At 38.7% G+C, this 22,960-nt stretch overlaps 1 protein-coding gene across 1 annotated transcript; it reads left to right on the top strand.

Annotated features, from left to right (window-relative positions):
- The first annotated feature begins 134 nt into the window (after positions 1–134).
- STARD6 (StAR related lipid transfer domain containing 6) lies at positions 135–19,636 on the top strand. The gene is given in 7 exon segments (XM_060118370.1): positions 135–757; positions 1,387–1,470; positions 2,910–3,003; positions 3,200–3,249; positions 12,636–12,762; positions 16,160–16,277; positions 19,515–19,636. Coding segments are annotated over 5 exon segments (507 nt in total). The 5' UTR covers positions 135–757; positions 1,387–1,470; positions 2,910–2,913.
- Positions 19,637–22,960: the final 3,324 nt, after the last annotated feature.

Raw genomic sequence — 22,960 nt, 5'->3', positions numbered from 1 at the left:
CTTGGGCGGGGAGGTTCTCGACTACCTCCGCGTTGCTACCCCGCGTGCCCTCCCCACCTCGATAGCGGCTCTGCGCAGCCGGTCTGCGCACATGACAGGCTGAGCTTTCTTCGGCCAGTTTCCCGGGGCTTCGAGACGGGACGGGGCGGGGATGGGGACCTGGGGCCCTGGCGGCTGCCGTTTCGGTCGCTGAGAGCCAGCCCTACAGCCACAGTCCTTCCAACACGCTCGGCCTCCCCGCCTTCAGAGCACCCCCTCCCCGGATAAGACACCAACTCGGCCGGCGGGGGCAGATCCCCCGACCTCTTTTTTCCCTCCTCTTCAGGGCTTTCCCCTTCCCACCCCTGAGTCCAGCCTTCCTGGGTTTCCAGCCGGCCCCTCACCTTCAAAGCAGACGCGGGATTGGAGGAGGGAGTTTGGCCAGGGATGGGACTTAACAAACTCCTTGGGGACCTTGATTCCCAGGGAACAATGGCAGTGACCCAGCACGGACTGGGGACCCAGTCAGGCAGCCCAGAAACAGGGAGATTATACAAACAGATGTAAAGACCCACTTAACAACATGTGTGAACCTGTCTACAAGGCTGGGACGGGATATGAGGTGCGAAGAATCCAGTTTCAACCGAGTGGTGTATCGGAAAAAGATGCCATCTCAGTGTTGGTTTGTGTTTATTTTCCACTGACCCTATGGGTGAAGATATCCTTGACCATTACTCTGTCTGAATATGTTCCAGCTCATCCGATGTTACATCACCAGGTAATACAACTGTAGTCTTGCTGTTTGCTCTTTTCTTCTCTTCACCCTCTCTAGCCCACTAAACTTAACCTTCCCTTTTTTTCTTAGCAAATGAAAAAGTCCAGAAGCTACAAAATTTAGTTGAGTGCTTCAATTAAACACGTTTATTGTGGCAGTAAGTAGTGCTAGTGATTTGAAAATGAGTAAGACAAAGTCCCTGCAGGAAGTTTACATGCTAGTGGTATGTTCCCAAAATCTGCAATTTCTTGATCCTTCAGTATCAAGTATGTTGCTGGTAGGAAATAAAGAACCGTGTTATATATGCTGGGACAAGCCCAGGTCAGGGACCAGCCAGGATTGTTAATGGCGTGACCTTAAAAACTTCGACATTTTTATCCACATTCCAGCTAAGTATCTTTTTAACCTATTCTTTTTAAAGATAATTTCTTAAAGGTTCTTTTTCATAAACATTATCTTTAATGTTTCTCTTACTACCTTTTTCCTTCATTGAGGAAAGATATATCAAATGTTTCCAAATGAGTACATAAAGTATAAATAAAGGACACTGAGAAAATATTAAGGAAATTATCAAATATATTTACCTAATTCATGGATCAAAATAATTCTACTTCCACTTCATTCCTTCACAGGTTGAAAGTTGTGGAGATCTCCACAAGGATTTGGAGAAGAGTCCTAATAGTTATTAAAATTCTGGACTAGATCTACTAGGAAAGGTAAAGTAACCATGAGTCTCCTAGGAAGGAGGAATTATAATGGTTTACTAATGCTTTTCAAATATACATGTCAACTACGTGCTGTGCCTTGCCAGAGAACTAAACACGAGAAAGTAGATTTATGATCCCACCTAAAGGCCTTTAGGTAAAAGCTAAGGAAGACGTGTGCTGATAATTAAACTTTAAGAAGGTTTATTCAGGCAGCTCTTAGGAGAGTTTTTTTTAAGGTAGATTTAAATGTGTCCATTTAAAAAAAAAAACTAACTTTTTGATCACCAAGAAGGGGCCCGACACTGTTTCAATCACTTCTACGTATATTAACTCACTTAATCCTTACAATGACCCCATGAGATAGGTATTACTATTCCCAATCTATAGAAGTGAAAATTGAAGTTCAAAGTTTAAGCAGTTTACTCAGAATGGTAAAGCTGGTGGTGAGTGGCAAAACCGAGATTTGAATCCAGCTCTGTGTTGTCATATTCTTTCCACCACACCAGCCAGCTTCCCTTAATTGAAAACTGGGTGATGGGCCAAAGGACCAATGAGACTCCACCTTCCTGAGCTCATTCAAAGCAGAAACAGCATCTTACTCAACCTTTTTTGCCACATCTACCACAATATCTAACCCTTAGCAAGGATTCAGTAAATGTGTTTGAGTTGAATTGATGTGAATTTGATCCTCTCTGAAGAGGTAACATTTAAGCAAAGACACCAATGAAGAGGAGTCAGTCCTGTGAATATATTGGGGAAGGACATTACAAACAGAGGGAACAGCAAGTACAAAGACCCTGAGGTAGGAAGTTGCTTGGTTGTATTTGAGGAACAGCCAGGAGGTCAGTATGAGTAGAGCTAAGTGGGAAAGAAGGAGACAGGTAGGAATTGCCTTGGAGAGGAAGGCAGGGGTCAGATCATTTAGTGCCACTGCCACTCACTTTAAAAAGATGAATTCCCAGTAACACATGATCAACAGATTATGCTGCTTTACAAGAGAAAGGAAGCATGATTTAGCTGTTAGAAATAATTTATTGAATAACTATTATGTGCCAGGCAAAGGGGTAAGACATTTAAGTGCCTTATTTCATTTAATCCCCATATCAGTTCTACCAGGTTAGGTATTGTCCCAGCTTTACAACTTGAGAAAATGAGGAAAGAGAAATATGAAATAACATGGTTCACAATTAGTCTGTGGCAGAGACAGGATTTGACCCAGGTCTCTTTGACTCCAAAGCCAAAGCCTGCTCTTTTTACTGTATCACATTTTCTCACTTGAAAGACTATGAATAAAAAGGAAGAGATTCATGCATGCATGCATTCCAGAAGTAGTTATTGTTCATTGCTATGTGACAGACATAGAAATAGTATTAAAATGTAACACACCATTTTAAAAAAATGTTGTACGATTACATTCTCATCAGTCATTTGTTTTTAAAACTTTGCAGGTAGATGGACTATAAGGCACTTGCCCAACAAACTGCTCAAGAAATTTTAGGTTACTATCAAGATACATCAGGCTGGAAAGTGGTTAAGACTTCTGTAAGAAAAGAAGTTAAATATGTTTCAAGAGTTTGTTTTTTAATGAGAAACAATTCATTGCAAAGACATTTTAAAAAATATTTTCTTTTACAAGCCAAAAAAAAGTTTTTACTTTTGCTTTATTTTTTGTTTTTTGTTTTTCATTTTTTCTGTATCTGACAGCTAATTTATTTGTGGATTTTTATTCCCCTCTGAGAAAAAGATAACTGTTTCCAGCAAGGCTTCTAAGAAATTCCATGGAAATCTGTAAGTACAATCTCCTATTTACAATCATTGTTTTGAATTCAATGACATTGATGTATCTAGAGTTCAATGCTACTTCATTAGCTATAAAATGTTATTTGATAGTGAACAGGAAGTAGAAATTAATTATAAAGTCACTTGTTTGAAATGTAAAATTAATAAAATGAGCAATATGTACCATCTAATTTCCAAATCGGAAGACAATCAGAAAAGAAAATCACTTCTAGTGAATAATTCACTAAGATAGGAAATTTCCACTTCAAGAAATAATTACTATAAAAATAGATTGATATTTTCTTTCTAACAGTATTTCGTGGTCTTTTAAACACTTCACCTTTCCATTAAATGAACCACTTAAAGATAAAGTTTATTTTCCCAATATATTCCTCTTGCTAACATATATAATTTATTCTGTAAGCTGCTTTTAAGGATATTTTTGAGGATCCTGTTATTTCAGATACAAGTACTCTAAGGGAAATTGTGCTGATATTTTTAACCTTCTTTTTAAGAGTTGTTCCTTTGTTGCTCGTGATATCACATTAATGCCATCAGATCATCATATGCTACTGAGAAAACCAAATATTATTTAGTTTATTTTTGAGGGGTAGGGGTCCACTCCTTCTTTTCACTACTCTGTTTTGTGCTTATTGCTCTTTTTTTCATCTGACTATAATGATCTATCTTGTGTTTCATTTCAATTTTTTTACTGTAGGACAAAGCTGGTATACTTTCTCCTATTCATTTTAATAATTATCAGGAAGGTAATCCCTACCTTTGTTATCTAAATAATTAATGATTCTAATAGTGGCACTTGAAAAAATAGATTGAGCAGGGAGTGGGTAATGTCAAGCCCAGGCACACTATGGGAATAAACTTTTGGATGTTGTAGTTTTTTGGTGCCTTCCAGGTCAGACCAGTGTGGACAGCAACCTATGCATCAAAGAAACCTTGGAAGGTATTTATTCTACAAATACTTGCTGGGTACTTTTATACAAGGCGCTCTACAAATGCCTAGAGCCATTCAAAAAATAGCCTCAATAAGGCTGTTTTAAAGCTTTATTCAAGTTTTTCATCAATGATATTGTACTCTTACATGCCATACTACACAGACAAAAAAAATGAAACTTTCTGCACTTGCTTTAAGAGAAATTTATATGCACTGCATACTAGTTTATTTATTAACACACAGTAATATCTTATCCCAAATCTTAGTGAGTTAAAAGACACTGTCTCGTGGTTTATGTCATCAGGAATCCAGATGTAGCTTAGCTTGGTGCCTGTGCCCCAAGGATTCTCACAAGGCTGCAGTCACGGTGTGATCTGGGGCTTAGTTCGCACCTGAAGGCAGCTCTGCTTCCAAGCTCACTTACACAGTCACTGGCAGTCAGTTCTTCGTGGGCTTGTTAGACTGGGGACCTCATCTACTTGCCAGCTCTAGGCTGGAAGCCTTCCTCAATTCTTGACGTATGGGCCTCTCCATAGGGCTATTCACAACATGCCAGTTTGCCTCCCTCAGAGGGAGGGATTTAAGAGAGAGCCAAAGAGCAAACAAGATAGAAGCCAGAGTCTTTCTGTAACCTAATCTTGGAAGTGACCCCCCACCCCATCATTTTGGCAGTATTCAGTTTATTAGAAGTGAATCACTAGATCCAACCCTGACTCAGGGGAAGGGGATTACATAAGTGTGTCAATACCAGGAAGTGGAGATCACTGGGGGCCATTTTAGAGGCTGCCTATCACATGATGATTTTGGCAAACTCTCTTTTAATTCTTCTTTACAGTTGAACTACCATCCAATAAATATCAAGCACAGCTTCAAAATTAAGACTGCTAGAAGATACAGAAATCTCAATTTTGCATGCTTGTTTTGTCAAGCACGGCCCACTGATTCTTCTAAATTTAGCATGTTTATGTACAGCAGGAGAGTGTGACTGGAGCAGTTAATATTTTTCAAAATATCTATATTATTCTAAATCAGCTGGGGCAGATACTTAGGTTCTTCCAAAGGAAATCAATCTGAACATGTTGATCAGGTTGGTCCGCCTCAGTCGAAACGTTTACCTCCCCCAGCTTGGAATGAGAAGAAGGTGAGATTGCCGTCAAATAAATCAAGGGAAAAAGCTAGGGAAGCTTAAAATTTTCCAGTACTTCAAGCTTCACAGTTTTATTTATAGGGTTATAAATAATCAAAGCAAGAAACATATGCGTGTTAATTTAGACTGACAACCAAGTGTAAATATTGCACACTTTGGGGATATATAGCATGGTCTAATATGGTTTGCCAAGCTAGTGTCTGGGAGAAATTATCCTTCAAAATGCCCTGTGGGGAAAATAGGTTGCATTGTCAAGTTTCTCAAAACACTCTAGACTATTTTCTCTTCTCTAAGGTTCAGAGAAGTCCTAAAGTAAAGACATGTGTCAAACTGTAATTCAGACTCTTCCAGATGTTTTCAACCAAGAACATGCTTGCAAAACATTGACCTAGATAGATAATGGGTCACTCATCTCAGATTTGGATTCTAATAGAAGCTCTAATTGACTAGGTATGTACAGAGAGAAGTGCTTTATTTTTCATTATCTCCCTGCTATCATTCTCTCGCATCTCATGGATTATTTCAGTAACTTCCTAGTGGATTCCTCATATACCTTTACTCAACTACATCCTATTCTTCACACAATGGTTAAAGTAGACTTTTGAAATGTAATTCAGTGTTGCTCCCCTGCCTAAAATCTTCTAAAGGCTTTATTATGCTCTGCAAGGCACTCTCTGGCCCCCACCTACCTCTCTGACCTCTCCTACCACTGCATCCTTGCTCTCCTTAAGCTACAGCCACGTAGGACTACTGTTTGCACGAATGCACTGAACTTAAAGCCATCTCAGAGCCTTCGTAGTTGCTCTTTTCTTGCCTAGTGTGCTCTTCACCCAAATCTTTCTAAGGCTGATGTCATTTTTGTTTTCAAGATCTCAGCTTCATTGCTTCTCTGCAGAGTGACCTTCCTGGCCAATTGGTCAAAGTTCTCAAATACACCAAGCCACTGTTTACTACCCTATTCTGCTGTTACCTTCTTCATAGCATCTATCACTAGATGAAATTTATCTTCTTCATTTGTTGTCTTATTTATTACGTCTCTCTTATTAGAATATAAACTTGAGAATAGGAACTTGAACAAGAAGCAGACTAGAAATAAACTCTTGTTCATCGTAGTATCCCTAACACCAGAACAGTGTCTGTCACATAAACACTTAATAAGTATTTCCTGAATGAATTTATGGACTTTAGTTATGTTATATTGGCTGCCAAATAGAAAGCATTTAAACATATTTGTTTCCCTTATAACTACAGAACAACAACAACAAAACCTGAAGATATTTTCTCAGCACTTTCACCTTTTCTTATTAATTTCCCACCCAAAAAGCTCCTTTTGTGGTTAGCTTTGAGCACTTGCCTATATGTATGAGAAGGGGGCCAGTTCTTTGGTTGGAATTTTTTTCCTTTCTACCCTCAAGAGATGAAATACAGACCTACCAGCACACAGTTCAGCTGACACATTCCCCTATGTTCCCTATTAATTCCCCTATTAATCTACTGTATGTCACACACTAAGCTAAATAATTTCATTTTTAAATTTACCCATATATCCCACAAATAGTTTCTATTGCCTGTTGTTTTTCCAGTGTATAGATCACACTTTCCATGTTTCTCTGCATGCATGCCTCACAGTTTTCTTGAAAACTGGACATTTTAGGGAATTCCTTGGAGGTCCAGTGGTTAGGACTCTGCACTTGCACTGCCGAGGGCGCAGGTTCGATCCCTGGTAAGGGAGCTGAGATCCTGCATGCTGCATGGCTCGGCCAAAATCAATCAATTTTTTTTTAATCCTTAAAAAAAAAAAAAGAAAACTGAACATTTTAGGTAATATAGCAACTCTGGATACAGATTCCACTCACTCACCCAGGGCTTCTTGCTTGGGCGTTTATTTGTTTAGTGATTTGTCTGGACTAATTCCGTGAAATCTGTTCCCCACCCAGTCTGCAGCCTCAGATATACCTGCCCTGATTTTTGTCCTTGTTTTTATCTTTTAGCCTGGTGTCCTATAGGTCATCCCTAGGTTAACACAAGCCATTATTGGTCACAAGTTGTGCTTAGCACCCAAAGCCAGTACGATTTTTACCCTTTACTGTCAATTCTGTGTGTGGCTTGGAAACTATTTTCACAGTTCAGGGAGTTTTATGGTTTTGCCCTGCATGTAGCCAGGGGGCCGGTAGCTTGGAAGTTGTGTCACCAGTCATTCCCCAGAGGACATAGCCTTGAGGTACACACATTCTTCCAAACCACCAGCGATGAGTATGATTTTATTTTAAAGTGGTCAGAATAGCTTATTGCTCTGTCAGTGATGACTCAGATTATGCTTAAGTCTCTTGAGCCAGTAAGACTTCAGCCCTTCGCCACTTAATCTGTGTATGGCTTGGGGAATGCTTGCAAGTCGTTCAAGCCACATATTGGACTAATTGCTCCTAAGTAGGGGCAGCCTAGCATATCCAGCGTGATTTGTCTGAGTAAGGGCAGCCTAGTACAAAGCTCCCATTGCTTTTCGGTTAGGGACAGCCTGGTACATCACTCTGAATGTTCCTTAGGAGGGGCAGCCTAGTACACCCACTCTGATTTCTCCTGAGTGGGCAACCTCGTATATCTACTCTCATTACTCTGATTAAGGGCAGCCTAACATTCCCTCTGATGGCTCTGAGTAGGGACCTATGCACTAATACACTGAAGCCAAGTAACACTTCTATTCCATGAGCAAGTGGGTAGCATAGGGGAAGGATGGTACCATGACTTTCTCAGTTTGCTCCTGTTATTCGGGAGGTGAGGGGCAATTTAGGCCCCAGGATTCACAGCCTACTGTGCCTTGGCAAAGCCCTCACCCTACCAGTGAGATCAGGGTGTCAGGAAACCCTAGTCTTCTGAGCAGTGCATGTGGGGAATAGAGCTTCTACAACATGAGCTGAGAGTTTCGGTGATGAGAGATGTCAGTGTCCTGCTGATCCCAGGATGAAACCATAGCCCTAGCCTGGATCTCGTGGGGAGAGGGAACCCCTGTCTTCTAGTCTGCACCCAGCTGGAGCAGGGCTACCGTAGAGTGAGGGGGGTGGCTGGAAGGAGGTGGTGGCTCAAATGCTACAGACTCTGACTTTTCCTACCTAGATTTAGTAGGTTTTCTTGAATAAATGTTTCTTCATTTCCTGTGTGCTGTTAGGTCAATTTCTAGGGAATTTAAGTAGGTTTTAAAAGTAATGTTCGCCAGTTCAGTGGCTGTGGAAGAGGGTTTCCTTAGCTCCTCACATAACCACTCTGGAAGTCCCGCTCCCGACTCTAATTATCACATAGGAAATGCCAAAAATAAGATCACTAAAAAGCCTATCATCTTACAGGTGCTTCCCCAGGTTTATAATTTCTAGTATGCAAAAACAGGCACTTTCTACTGTTTTCTCCTCCCTTATCCTCCTAGTTTACTGTTCAGCAGTACTCATTCACAGAAGCCATAAAAGGCTATAAAATGATTTAGAGATGCATGTTCAAATAAGCATGTTGAAACAAATGCACATTTCCTAAAAGGTGTTCATTGCTTCATGAAATGATGATCTGTAAGAAACAATTTCATGTATCAATTATCCCACATACCAGCTAAAGCTTGTCAGAAACTGTGAGAGACAAGAGAGAATAATTAAAATATTTTTAATTTGACTTGGTCACTTTATTTATAATGAGCATGAAGCTTTATTATAGATCTTAGTAAAATATCCAAAGAACCATTCATTTTAATGATCAATAGATATAAAAATATAGTTCTTAGATTCAAATATGACAAAATTTATATCTCTGAAGAGTCTTGAACACAGTAGATACTGAATTGCTCATTCAGTGATAGATTCAAGTATTCAAGACATAGAGATGTTTTATGTTTTCAAAGAGGCATGATATTTACATATTTTTAAAAAGCCAGTAACTCCAATACACCTCTAACTAGTGAATTAAGATAAGGTACTTTTTTTTTGAAGATAGATTTAATTCATTTTTTAAAATTTGGTTTGTTTATTTTTGACTGCGTTGGGTCTTTGTTGCTGCCCAAGGGCTTTCTCTAGTTGCGGCGAGTGGGGGCTACTCTTTGTTGAGGTGCGCGGGCTTCTCATTTTGGTGGCTTCTCTTGTTGTGGAGCACGGGCTCTAGGTGCACGGGCTTCAGTAGTTGTGGCACGCAGACTCAGTAGTTGTGGCTCACGGGCTCTAGAGCACAGACTCAGAAGTTGTGGCGCACGGGCTTAGTTGCTCCACGGCATGTGGGATCTTCCTGGACCCGGGCTTGAACCTGTGTCCCCTGCATTGGCAGGCAGATTCTTAACCACTGTGCCACCAGGGAAGGCTAAGCTAAGGTACTTTTTAACTAGTAACCTACCCTCTACCCAAGATACAACTTTAATTATATTTCATAATCTTATAGGAAGCAAAATAAATAATTTCTGCCTTGCAGTCATATAATACCAATAACTCAAACTTTTCTCACCTTTACAAATGACTGGAAAATGAACAATTAGCCATTGAGTAGACAGTCTAAACCAGGAGTTGGCAAACTTTTTCAGTAGAGAAACAAAGAGTAAATATTTTAGGCTTTGCAGCTCCTGTGGCCTCTGTTCTAACTACTTAGCTCTGCCATGATAGCACAAAAGCACAATACGTAAGTAGACATAGACAATACATGAATGAATAAGTATGGCTGTGTCTCAAAAAAACTATTTACAAAAGCAGGAGGTAGGCTAGATTTGACCTATGGGACATAGTTTGCCAACCCCTATCCTAAACAGAGGATATGAAAAATCACAAATCCTCAAATGCTGATAAACTTATATGTATATTAGGGACTCTTCTTTCCTCCCATAACAATTTTCATATCCAAGTCATAGAAACACATATGTAAACTACCCCCCAATGTATTAGTATAATATAGTGAAAAGAGTATGGTATTGGGAGGCAGTCAGAGTTTCAATCATGCATTATTATGAACTCAAACACATTCTTTTTCCCTTCCATTATAGTTTATTAAAAGATATTGAATATAGTTCCCTGTGCTATAAACCTTTTTGTTTATCTATTTTATATATAGTAGTTTATATCTGCTTATCCCAAACTCCTAATTTATCCCTACCACTGCCCCCCTTTCCCCTTTGGTAACCATAAGTTTGTTTTCTATGTCTGTGAGTCTGTTTCTGTTTTGTAAATAAGTTCATTTGTATTATTTTTTAGATTCCACATATAAGTGATGTCAAATCACATTTGTCTTTCTCTGTCTGGCTTACTTCACTTAGTATGAAAGTCTCTAGGTCCATCCATGTTGCTGCAAATGGCATTAGTTCATTCTTTTTTATCGCCGAGTAATATTCCAAAAACTATTGTTAAGGGCTCAGTACTGCTAACTTTCATGTTGTTCAAGCGTCAACATAATAAATAGTAAATGTTTGATCACTCAATAAAATAAAATTTCAATAAAATAGTGCTATTAAAAGATTAAGGGTAGGGCCTCCCTGGTGGCGCAGTGGTTAAGAGTCCGCCTGCCGATGCAGGGGATACGGGTTCGTGCCCCGGTCTGGGAGGATCCCATATGCCGCGGAGCGGCTGGGCCCGTGAGCCATGGCCGCTGGGCCTGCGCATCCGGAGCCTGTGCTCCGCAACGGGAGAGGCCACAACAGTGAGAGGCCCGCATACCGCAAAAAAAAAAAAAAAAAGAAAAAAAAAAAAAAAGATTAAGGGTAGTCATTATCAGTAAATATATAGTAAGTGGATACCTAATTCGATGTTAGTTAGAAATACAAAAAGGTCAAAAACTCTTTATCCTCAAAATTTACAATATAATTAGAGAGAGAACAGATTAATTTAAAAAAGCAATCTAGGGAGGTATATACAAACCCCTTAACAATAGTTTTGTGCTTAAATTTTAACTGTTTTATATCTGCCTTCTTTTTCAAAGGACCTGATAATTATTCAGGTTGTTTTGTCACTGTCTTCTATAGAGTTTAATAATAAGCTCTTAAAAACTTTGTAGATCTGAAGGAAGGAAACCTTACATACTAAGAAAATTTTAGGATATCTCACAGAGAAAACTAGGGACCAGCTGAGCTTTTAAAGAGAGACTAACATAGAAAAAAAATAGTCTAATGACTTACTTGTTTACCAAATCATAAAAACAAGGTTCAGAGGAAGAACTCTTCATAAATATAACAACTATTTTCTGTAATTATAGCATTTAGTTTTTACCTCACTTCCTCCAAAAATTTTAACTTTTTAGAGGTTTAAAATTTTGATTTTACTTAAACCTATCTCCTTAGTTTAGAAAGAATGATTAACAGAGAGAGGAAGTATGGCCAATATTATTCAGATTTCATTTTCATTTAACAACCTACTGCTAAATAGTGGGTTTTAATCCAGTTTTCTCACATTGTCGTAACTTCATTGATTGTGATAGTCCAACCCAATTCTATTGATGAATTAACATAAAGGTTAGTTACTTCTCAAATCTTGACATGTGAAAAATAAATGAAATTCAGAAGTCAGTGTCCATAAATGGAGTTTAATTGTAACACAAGCGTGCCCATTATATATTGTCTATGGCTGCTTCACTGATACACTAGCAAAGTTGAATAGTTGCAACATAGAACATGAAGCTTGCAAAGCCTTAGTTATTTACCATCTGGCCCTTTACTGAAAAGTTTGCTGACCACTGCTTTAGACCATATTACATCCTTCAATTAAGAATTAAGGCCACGGGCTTCCCTGGTGGCGCAGTGGTTGAGAGTCCGCCTGCCGATGCAGGGGACACGGGTTCGTGCCCCGGTCCGGGAAGATCCCACATGCCGCGGAGCGGCTGGGCCCGTGAGCCATGGCTGCTGAGCCTGCGCATCCGGAGCCTGTGCTCCGTGATGGGAGAGGCCCCAACAGTGAGAGGCCCGCGAATTAAGGCCACAAGATATTGCACAACCACACAAACTTCTCATCAATTACTGTTGGCTTATGATAAATACAGTAGGTAAATGTTTGTGAGAAAGAGTTTAGAAAAATTCTAAATGAAAGTAGCCCCTTTAAAAAGAAACTATAGAAACATTATAAACAAAATTTGTAGAAAAATGAATTTTTAAATAATTTATATTAATTATTACAATGCATATTTATATAAACCTGGCTACTTCCAATTGAATATTACTATTTTAAATTGCTGATATTACCTTCAAGTTTTCTTTACATTATTTGCTAAATTAGTGTGCTTTATACTGTGATAGCATTATATTTTCAACTTAGACTAAACTTATTAAATTTTGAATTTTCTTTATTTTGTTAACTATAGATATCGTGTTGAAGGAATAATTCCAGAATCAACATCTAAACTATCTGATTTCCTCTACAAACCTGAAAACAGGGTCACATGGGACAAATCATTGAAACTGTACAGCATGGTACAAAAAATTGATTCGGTAATTTACTGTTTAATATTGGACTTTCACTGTATGAGTACACTTTTAGTTTTCTATCTTAGTGATTTGAGTTTATTAAATCTGTATTATGTGGATACTTTGTATTTTATAGGTTCAAATCAAGTTGAAATTTTTATAAAAAGCTTAAAACTTCCTCCTTTATTAGTCAAGAGTTCAATTCCAATTACCTTTATTCTGTTTTAAATGAATACCACACTCTGAACTTGGTCAGCTCTCCTGCAGATGTGTGCCTTCGGTTACTGAGGGGACTGAACTCGTGGATTCACCTCCTCCATTAGGTGGAATAAAAAGATTAAGCATGCCTTGTTGATGGGAAGTCAGTAGATTTATCTTAGTCATAATACACTAGATAACAGGAACACTGTAGACACTTACTGTAAGGACTTAGGAACAAACAGCATGTGACTTTTTTAAAGAGTAAGTGTGAAATAACATTATATTGTGGTTTTAGAAACACTTTCAAATACATTATCTCAGAAATGAAGAGGGAGAATAAAAACAGAGAAAAGAAAAATATAGGTAATGGAGTAGAAATTTAAAGTCATAGAGGTGAGAGAAAGAAAGACAGAATGCAAGAGGCAAATAGGGCTTAAAAGGGGAGAGAAGATCAGGGTGAGGTGAGGGTAGAGTGAAAGCTCAGGAGGAGAAAAACATGAATGAAATGAGAAAGACTGTTAGCTGGTAGAAAGAAGGAGGAACAGGAAGAAGACAGGAGTGGGGTGAGGGATTCTGAACTCTGGTACAGCACAGTATAGGCCTGACACTTACTAAGACTGCTAGACGTCACGTATGTAAATTATACCTCATAAGCGGCTTTTAAAAATTGAGTCCTACTGTTTGGCTAATAATAACTTTATTAGAAGGAGCTGGTAAATGTGAATGTTGGAGTAATGCAAACTTAAACAGCTGCATTTGTAAAATTCCACATCACTGAGTCTTTGGTTCTTAGAGTCTCCAAGCTGCATTTCACTCATCAAAACAAATGGCCCACATATCTGCCATCACCTTATCATTTATTTAGAACTCTGTAGGTTAACTTTACCTCCTTTTATTAAACTGATTTTGAAATCTGGGATGGGGGTGAGATTGTAGGAAAGCCCAGAAAGGTAAAGCAGTTTCATCTTGTAGAGAGGCCTTGAAGTTCTTATCCACAAAGAACACCTGTCCATGACCTTCTTGGGATTTGAACATGGCCCATAACAAATGAAAATCCAAACATTGGACTGTCTCATTCATGATTGTATGATACTAATAATACAGTTTCATTAGCATTTCAGATATTTCTGCTGTTGCTGCAAGTCAGCTGTAATAATGGAAAGTATACTAGATTTGGCATCAAAAAACTTGAAAACAGATTCAGAGGAATTTTGTGATATGCCCAAGGTCACCACCGCCAATGTATGGTATAACCAGGACTTATACCTGATCTCCTGATTCCAAATTTGATGCCTTTTCCAGTATACCACAGTGTCTCTGAATCACATTGTACTGTGAGAAGAATTAGTCTGCCTTCCAGTGAATGTTTGTAGCATTCACTTCCAGAGGTGCATTTTTTTTTTTTTTTTAAGAAGCGGTACGCGGGCCTCTCACTGCTGTGGCCTCTCCCGCTGCGGAGCACAGGCTCCAGATGTGCAGGCTCAGCGGCCATGGCTTACGGGCCCAGCCGATCCGCGGCATGTGGGATCCTCCCGGACCGGGGCACGAACCCGTGTCCCCTGCATCGGCAGGCGGACTCTCAACCACTGCGCCACCAGGGAAGCCCCAGGGGTACATTTTAATTGACTCATTCACCTCATTGGTGAGGAAGGGATTCCTGCTCTAGGGTTATGGTGGTGGTCAAACACATGACACCAGCACTAGACAAATGAGATCAACAGCACTTTGTTAATCCTTAATCACAGCCCAGGAAGGACTGTTAAGACTTTGTTAAATTAACATTTGTTAGTGGAGCGCAGGGTGCCAATAGCGAGCCAGGTTCTACAAATGACCACAAGAGAAATTGAAATAGAGAAGTTTATTACTCACGGGTCGAGGAGGAAGTGTACAGCACACCTCCAGGGCCCCATGTGGGGAGGTCAAGGCAGGCTGCAGACAGAGAGAGGCAGGACCCGAGGCACATGCCTTTATTAGTGTCTGTGGGTGGAGTGCTTTGGGGTTCCTGGGCTAAGGCCAGATTGATCAGTTGGAACCAAAAAGAGCAGGGTTTCCAGTAAGCTCCACAGGGGGCATCTTACCTAAGGTGCTCACAAGGGGAAGGCCCTGGGAAGTGGGAGAGACAGTTGAGCAGAAGTGCTGTTGGGGAAGTCCTATCAGGAACTTACATTGGCTTGGCTCTGAGGGCTGTTACCTGGGGGTGTCCTTACATGAGAGGACTAGTGTTAGTTTAAGGCCCCTGCAGGCTGCTCGGCCAAACAAAACGGATACTCAGGCAACAGCACCATGGAGTAGCTTAGCTCAGCTCTCAAGGATGCACCGAGTCATGCAGTACGCCATGGGAGTTGCACTCAGGAACAGAGTGAATCACTAGGGGTTGTGCAAGGCAGGCTTTGTAGTGTCAAGACGTTGAGGTGACCCCTGATTTCTGCAGGAGGATCTGATTGGTGGTTGGAATAATTCTGCAGGGTAGCCGGGAACTGAAATGCACTACTCAGGTATAAGTAGGCATCGTGTCTGATGCTGCTGATAAGGAGGGTTGTTGGACTAAGGGTTCTTATCTGTGGGAACAGAGTGGGGAGAGGAACTTGCAGTTCGGCCATTCACAACCCTCCCAGTTTTACCAGATGTCAAAGCAGCACATATATTGGCCTTTAATTTTAGGCCTTACACCACAGGCTGCTAAATCAATATATTTTTCAGAATATATTACCTAGTTAGTGTGGGGTAGTAGACACAATACTGTACTGGAAATCCAGGTTCTAGTTCTATACATATCTCTAGTTCTACATGTAATTTAATGTTAGGCTTCAATTTCTTCATCTAAAAGTTCAAAGGTTAGATAATATCAAGATTCCTTTCTGATTCTGTCACACTTATGATTACATTAACCCGTGTTAGATATATGATTTGCAAATATCTTCTCCCATTCTGTAGGTCACCTTTTCATTTTGTTGATAGTTTCCTTTTCTGTGCAGACGCATTTTAGTTTGATGTAGTCCCACTCGTTTATTTTTGCTTTTGTTGCCTTGCACTTATAATTATACATCTAATGTTTCTTTAACACTGAAAATGCAAGTTGACTTGGTGATAAATTCTTAAAACTTCAAAGCCCTGCTTTTTCCAAATACAGTCCAACCTTATGCAGTGAAATTCTTTGGGGAGCAGTACAAAGAACAATATTAAATAATTGTTGCAATCTTTATGATTTGATTTGTTTCAGGACACATTCATATGTCATACCATTACACAAAGTTTTGCCATGGGCTCAATATCCCCCTGAGACTTTATTGACTTAGTGTATTTGAAGCACTACGAAGGGAATATGGATATTATCAGTTGTAAGTTGAAACATTTTGCCCACACTTTGGAATTACTGCGAGTCATTAATAAATTTATTTATTTATTTATTTATTTTTTGCAGTACGCGGGCCTCGCACTGATGTGGCCTCTCCCGTTGCGGAGCACAGGCTCCGGATGCACAGGCCTAGCAGCCATGGCTCACGGGCCTATCTGCTCCGCAGCATGTGGGATCTTCCCGGACTGGGGCACGAACCCATGTCCCCTGCATCGGCAGGAGGACTCTCAACCACTGCGCCACCAGGGAAGCCCTAAATTTTTTTTACTTTTAACTCACAGTTTGAAAGAAACAATATTTTCAATTAATTATTTGTGTATTTACTTAGTGAGACCAATAAATGCATGTTAATATAGATAAGCCTGAAGTTTTACCTAATTCTAGAGGTGCCATTTATATCATAGTCAATGATTATGGCATCTCCTGGCCTTTTTGCAGCATATACCCTGCAGCACTCAGTATAGATAGATACTTGCACACTAAAACATCATAGCATACATTATAAAACTACTAAGAAACAAAATTGATCTTTGGATATATACTTTTGTATTTAAATTACATAGAATGGGTATATCTAGAAACTGAAAAAACTCATGAAGAAAATTTCAATAGATAGGTATTTTCATAAATGTGCTTATATTTCTTCTAAAAACTGGAGGTTTTGATATACCCTTATCCACCCTCTGCCAAAAAAAATGTGTCACTCTGTAAAATACAAATACATAACCACTTCCTAATTTGCGTTATTCATTTAAAACATACCAGTTCACACCCCAAAGATCTTTGGACTCCAAGAACTCAAGATAATTCATGGTGAAGGGACTTTGGTAGGACAATGGCCTAGAGCCCTTTTTTCCCCTATAATTCAATTTAATCTCACTATTCCTATGTGAATAGTTTCCCCTACTGTAAACTACTCGGGGAGGGACAGTTAGGTGTTGTTACTTATTATTACCCAACGAGGTTGCAGTTCCTTTGATATATCTGTAGGACTCTTGTGTTTCTGAGTCCAGGACTGAGTCATTGCTCTGCTGATAGCACTCATGCACACAGTTAGCTCTCTTGCCCATACCACTGGGGACTGATGTTCATCACTTTCACATAGTTGTCTCATAGAGTTTCATACAGTTGTCATTTAGTCGTCTCATTTTTTTTTTTTTTTTTTTTTTTTGTGGTATGCGGGCCTCTCACTGCTGTGGCCTCCCCCGCTGTGGAGCACAGGCTCCGGATGCGCAGGCCCAGCGGCCATGGCTCACGGGCCCAGCCGCTCCGCGGCATATGGGATCCTCCCAGACCGGGGCACGAACCCGTATCCCCTGCATCGGCAGGCGGACTCTCAACCACTGCGCCACCAGGGAGGCCCAAGTCGTCTCATTTTTAAATGAGGGCACATAAAAATTTATTCACTGCCTATAACACAAAATACTGTTCATTTGAATCATAGATCTGTTATTATCTATATTTTGAAAGCATTCAATTTGTATATCATTTTGAGTGGTCAGAGGGAAGGTAAAAAGTAAGTATGGAAGATAAAATCAATAAATAGTTATAATCAGTCTTTCAGTGATCACTACTGAATTTGCTTTAAGTGATTTTCTTTGAATGAATTTTTCATGATTACTGATAGTTTTCTTCTTAATGTTTTGGTTGTTGTCTAGCTTACTGTGTACCTTGCTTTGAGCTACATATTTTGCATGCATTTCCTCACCAATGAGGAAACCGAAGTTCACAGAAATCAAGTTACATAGCTAATAAGCAGCTCAAGTCTTTCTGATTTTCCAAAATCTGTACTAACTATCATACTATGTGCCTCACAAAAGACCCATACTTGTTTGTGGAATATAACAAATTTTTAAAAAATAAAGAAATATAATCTCCATATTTTAAACAGTGAAAAAATATGTTAATATCACTTCTGGCAGTACCATTTTGCCAACATAATTGGCTCTGTTAAGATGATGAAACAGGTAATGAAAATGGGAAATTGATTCCACCACATTTGTCTCCTAAGCTAGTCCTAAGCTAGTGCTTAACGTTATATTTCTACAGAAGTGTTTGCTTATGTTAAAATCATATAGGAAAATTCTCTGACAAGAGCAGGATTCAGTTGCACAGAATAAACAAATATATTCTGTTGCACAGAATAAACAGTTGCACAGAGTAAACAAATATATTTGGAAGAGTATATATAATTATCATAAACATAATCATAATCAGATCACCTCCCTTCTAACTTCACATACAATATGCAGTTATGCTGCATAATTCCCAAAACAAAATCTACTGATTTTTAATTATATATTGAAGTTAGCTACAGGGAATTGGCAGAAAGGGGCATTTAAACTACTTCTATTGACAGACCAAATAACTACATCAAATATTTTATTTTAAAAATTTATAAACCAAAATGTCTATAAACCCACTATCCTAATAGAATAGTCTCTTTGTGATTTCTGCTTCAAATCTCAGAAAGTAACTGAACAATACTTTTTTTTTTTTTTTTTGCTGTACGCGGGCCTCTCACTGCTGTGGCCTCTCCCGTTGCGGAGCACAGGCTCCGGACACACAGGCTCCGCGGCCATGGCTCACGGGCCCAGCCGCTCCACGGCATGTGGGATCTTCCGGGATCAGGGCACGAACCCGTGTCCCCTGCATCGGCAGGCGGACTCTCAACCACTGCGCCACCAGGGAAGCCCTGAACAATACTTTTAACAGTTTTTCCTGTATGTGAAAGATAACAGCATCTTTCAGAGTACTACATGAAAAAGTTTGAGAGGACAATAGTGATCATACTGATATTCTTTCATTTTTGGCCTGTGTACACATTCAAATGTGCAAACATACATACATATGTATAAAACTAATGTCACTGCTGATAATAACTAAGTTAAATCAAGTGCTATGTCATACATTTTTAAAAATATGCTACTGGAAACAGAATTTTTCATCTTTGTGGAATAAGTTTCATTTTAATTTTTTTTTTTTTTTTCTTTTTAGCGGTATGTGGGTCTCTCACTGTTGGGGCCTCTCCCGTTGCGGAGCACAGGCTCCGAACGCGCAGGCTCAGCGGCCATGGCTCACACGCCCAGCCGCTCCGCGGCATGTGGGATCCTCCCGGACCGGGGCACGAACCCGTGGCCCCTGCATCGGCAGGCGGACTCTCAACCACTGCGCCACCAGGGAAGCCCTCCCCTCATTTTAATTTTTTTTAATCACTTAGCTACTAGTGTGGATTTTCCAGCATATCCTCCATCTTCAAATTATATCCGTGGTTGTAACCATGCTTGTGGCTATGTATGTTCACCTCTGCAAAAGCGTTATTTCCATATATTTATTTTTTAACAGTTTTTTAGTTCAGTTTGTAATTTGTTAACTAACTCACCAGAAATATGTTCTGGTATATTCTGTTGGGAAAAAAATTGCCCCTAAATACAATTTTTAAAATAATTTTTTAAGTATTTTTGTCTTAAGTATAATCAGAATGGATAATTCCCTATAAAGTATGATTTGAGGTTTCTGGCACTAGTCACGTATATACAAACATCCTCACCCCCTCCTATTAACCTTAACCTGATGTTTTATGTTTCTCCATTAGAGTCACTTCTGTGAATTATTAAGGAATTTTTGCAAATTAAAAATAAATTCCCTAGAATTATAATGCAGTTACGTTTATCAGCAATGAGTGCTTTACCTTGAATAAATTCTTTCCAATGGACTACCTACTGAGAACAGATACCTGCAGAATGAGCCATCCAGTAGGTAAATTCAGAAAGGGAAGAGCTGGAGAAATTAGAGATGAGTCACTGCCCACAGTTGGCCAGCCTAGGGATAAGATGGTAGCATCCAATACACATAGTCTTTAAATGCATATATATTAATTCAATGTATATCATTCTACAAATTCGTTACGTTTTAATTTTTGGTAAATGATTTTATATTACATAAAAGATATTGACACATAAAACCAGGTGTAAAACTTTATAGTGGTCAGATATAAACCACTCAATATGAGAAAAATATTTTTGTGAAGGAAGTCAAAATAAAATTACATTTAGACCCGTACTCCTTAATATTTTCTCTACTGAATTAGAGAACTAAAAGATATTCACAAATATTTACGTTAATGGACAGGATCATTGATGCAGATGATTATGTTGATAACGATATGGCCTTTGTGCCCATCCATCAGTTTTATATCTATGGCCAGGACTTTATTCTCCACAGCAGGAAAGAACAAAACAGGGAAGGATTATTACTCCGAATCAGCTAGGTACATCAGCTGCTGGTGGGGACTCTAGTTGGGAAGCTACACAACCTAAAGTGTGCTTCACAGGCAAAGTCCCCTTCTTGCACCTTGTCACCATTCCCTTTCCACTGCAAAAAGCATAGGACAAAAGGTCTGATTTAGATATCCCACCTAGGGTGGAAACTCTGCCTAGCATCCTGCTGGAGAAGGGTACTGACAAAAAAGTAATTTTGTACCTTCTCTTTCCATGCAGCCCAAGTCCTGTAGTAAACTTATAAAACATATTATCTGTAGTAAAGGTACTCTACAGTAAATGTTGGAAAGGCTTTGTTAAGTGTGTAAAGCCCTAGTAAACGCAAATAGAGATTTAAGACCATACAAACTGCTAGTGAGTCCAGCCACTTGAGACAATGTAAAAATAGTCTAAACTCTGCATAGAGAGGGTGTAAGAATATAGACACTCACGGTTTGTTGGAGCAGTGGTCTTCAAACCCCCCAAGAGAATTTTGTAAAACTGTATACTGCCTTGTACATTTTTAAGTTGATATTAGAATTTTTCATAGCATTTTATTATGAGGGTGCAATTTCCAGCATACTCTAAATCCTGACATTTAAAAAAAATGGTTGTATCACCCTTCTAAGTGCATCCAGTGGAATCTAAATACCATAACAACTTGAAACCCACCATTACATTATCAATTTCAAAATACATACAACCTTTAACAGTCAGAAAGTTTATGTCATTTCTTTTCTCCTTGATCCCATATTTTTACTCTTTTTCCCTTGCATAATTTTATCCTAATAGAATATATTTTATGCTTTGGGTTCTTTAATTAATCACTATCTATCTTTTCTATCATACCTCAGTAAAAATAAGTACCTAATTTTTAAAATTTGTTTTATTTTCTATGACCCCAAGTATCTAAATGTTAAAATATATATATGATAAAGATAAATATGTGAGCCCCAAGATAAATATGTGAGCAAACCCGAACATTAACTATATAAAATACTAACAATATCCAATTTGGAGGCTATATAAAGAGGAATTTGGAGGAATTTGATTAAAATTAATATATTTTAACATCTTTGTGTTGTTTGGAAAGAGGGTACAGATATATACAATTTTTAGATGTTAAATATGTTAAATGTTTAAGGATAATCAAAAACTTAGAATGTTTAAATTTCAAATCAGTAGAAAGAAAATAGAAAATTCAACCAAGCCAAAAGGAAGACCAGGAAAGGGATAAGGATGGGAAAGAAGCATAGCATAGAAAAAGAAAAAAATAGAAAGCACAAAATAAGATGGAAAAAGTCAATCCAAACAGACTTGCACTTCTGCACTATGGTGGGACAGATACTCTTAAGTGTTCTCCCAATACAAAACACTAGATTCTGAAGAAAACAAACGATTTAATTCATTGCTGGGTTGTGCTATATAAGAGAAGTTTCCAGGTCCCATCCCTCTACACTCACACAAGGGGAAAAAAAAATTGAGCTGAAACAAAAGCAGGAAATGAGCAGGAAGTATCAGGCAAGAAGCAAACTTGTCTGAGTGCTGAAAATAAGACAAAGACAAACTGCATTCAGTCAGGAACCTTGCCAGGGCTACAGTGGTGCCAATGGGTTTGGAACGGCCTCACTGGAAGCAAATGCAAAATCACATCTGAAGGAAAGCATACACAATTTAGGTCCTTTGTTTTCCCCAAGATTTAGCTTAGCCACACACTAAAGAAAACAAGCCAAAGTAGTACACAACAGTATTTAGTACACAATGGTACACACAAAAAATTAGACTTACAAGACTTAAAATACCGAAATGATCAGAAATAGAATATGAAATATTTATGAAAATTTTAAAATTAGAAATGAACTTCCAAGAGACTATAATGAATAAACAGGAAGATTAGAAAAAGAATAAAATGAAGAATATAATTATTGACATTAAAACCATCATTAGTGTTTTTAAATCGATCAGACATTGCTGAAAAATGAATTACTAAATAAGACACAGAGCTGATGAAATTAACCAAAATGCAGCACAGATAAACAAGATGATGAAAAATATGAAAGATTAAAGGACATGATAGAGTAAGAAAGTCCATCATTTGTGCAGTCAGAGTCCTAGAAGAATAGAGGAGCAATATTTGAAGAGTGGCTAAAAATTTAACAGAACTAAAATGAATTGAAAGAATCAGAAAGCCAGCATACACCAAGAATAAATAAAAAGAAATTCACATCTCCAAACATTACAGTAAACCTGTAGAACACCAAAGAAAAAAGAGATTATTTTATTAAAAGTAGATAGAGATAAAAGATAATCTAAAAAGTCAGACGCTGAGGCACAAAGATGTTGAAATACCAACTTAAGGCCACAGAATAAATAAATAGCAGAGCGGGGATATACCCCTTGCATTCTC

Source organism: Mesoplodon densirostris, chromosome 15 (genome assembly GCF_025265405.1).
Source record: "Mesoplodon densirostris isolate mMesDen1 chromosome 15, mMesDen1 primary haplotype, whole genome shotgun sequence".
NCBI lineage: Eukaryota > Metazoa > Chordata > Mammalia > Artiodactyla > Ziphiidae > Mesoplodon > Mesoplodon densirostris.
This window is presented reverse-complemented; position numbering and strand designations above follow the sequence as displayed.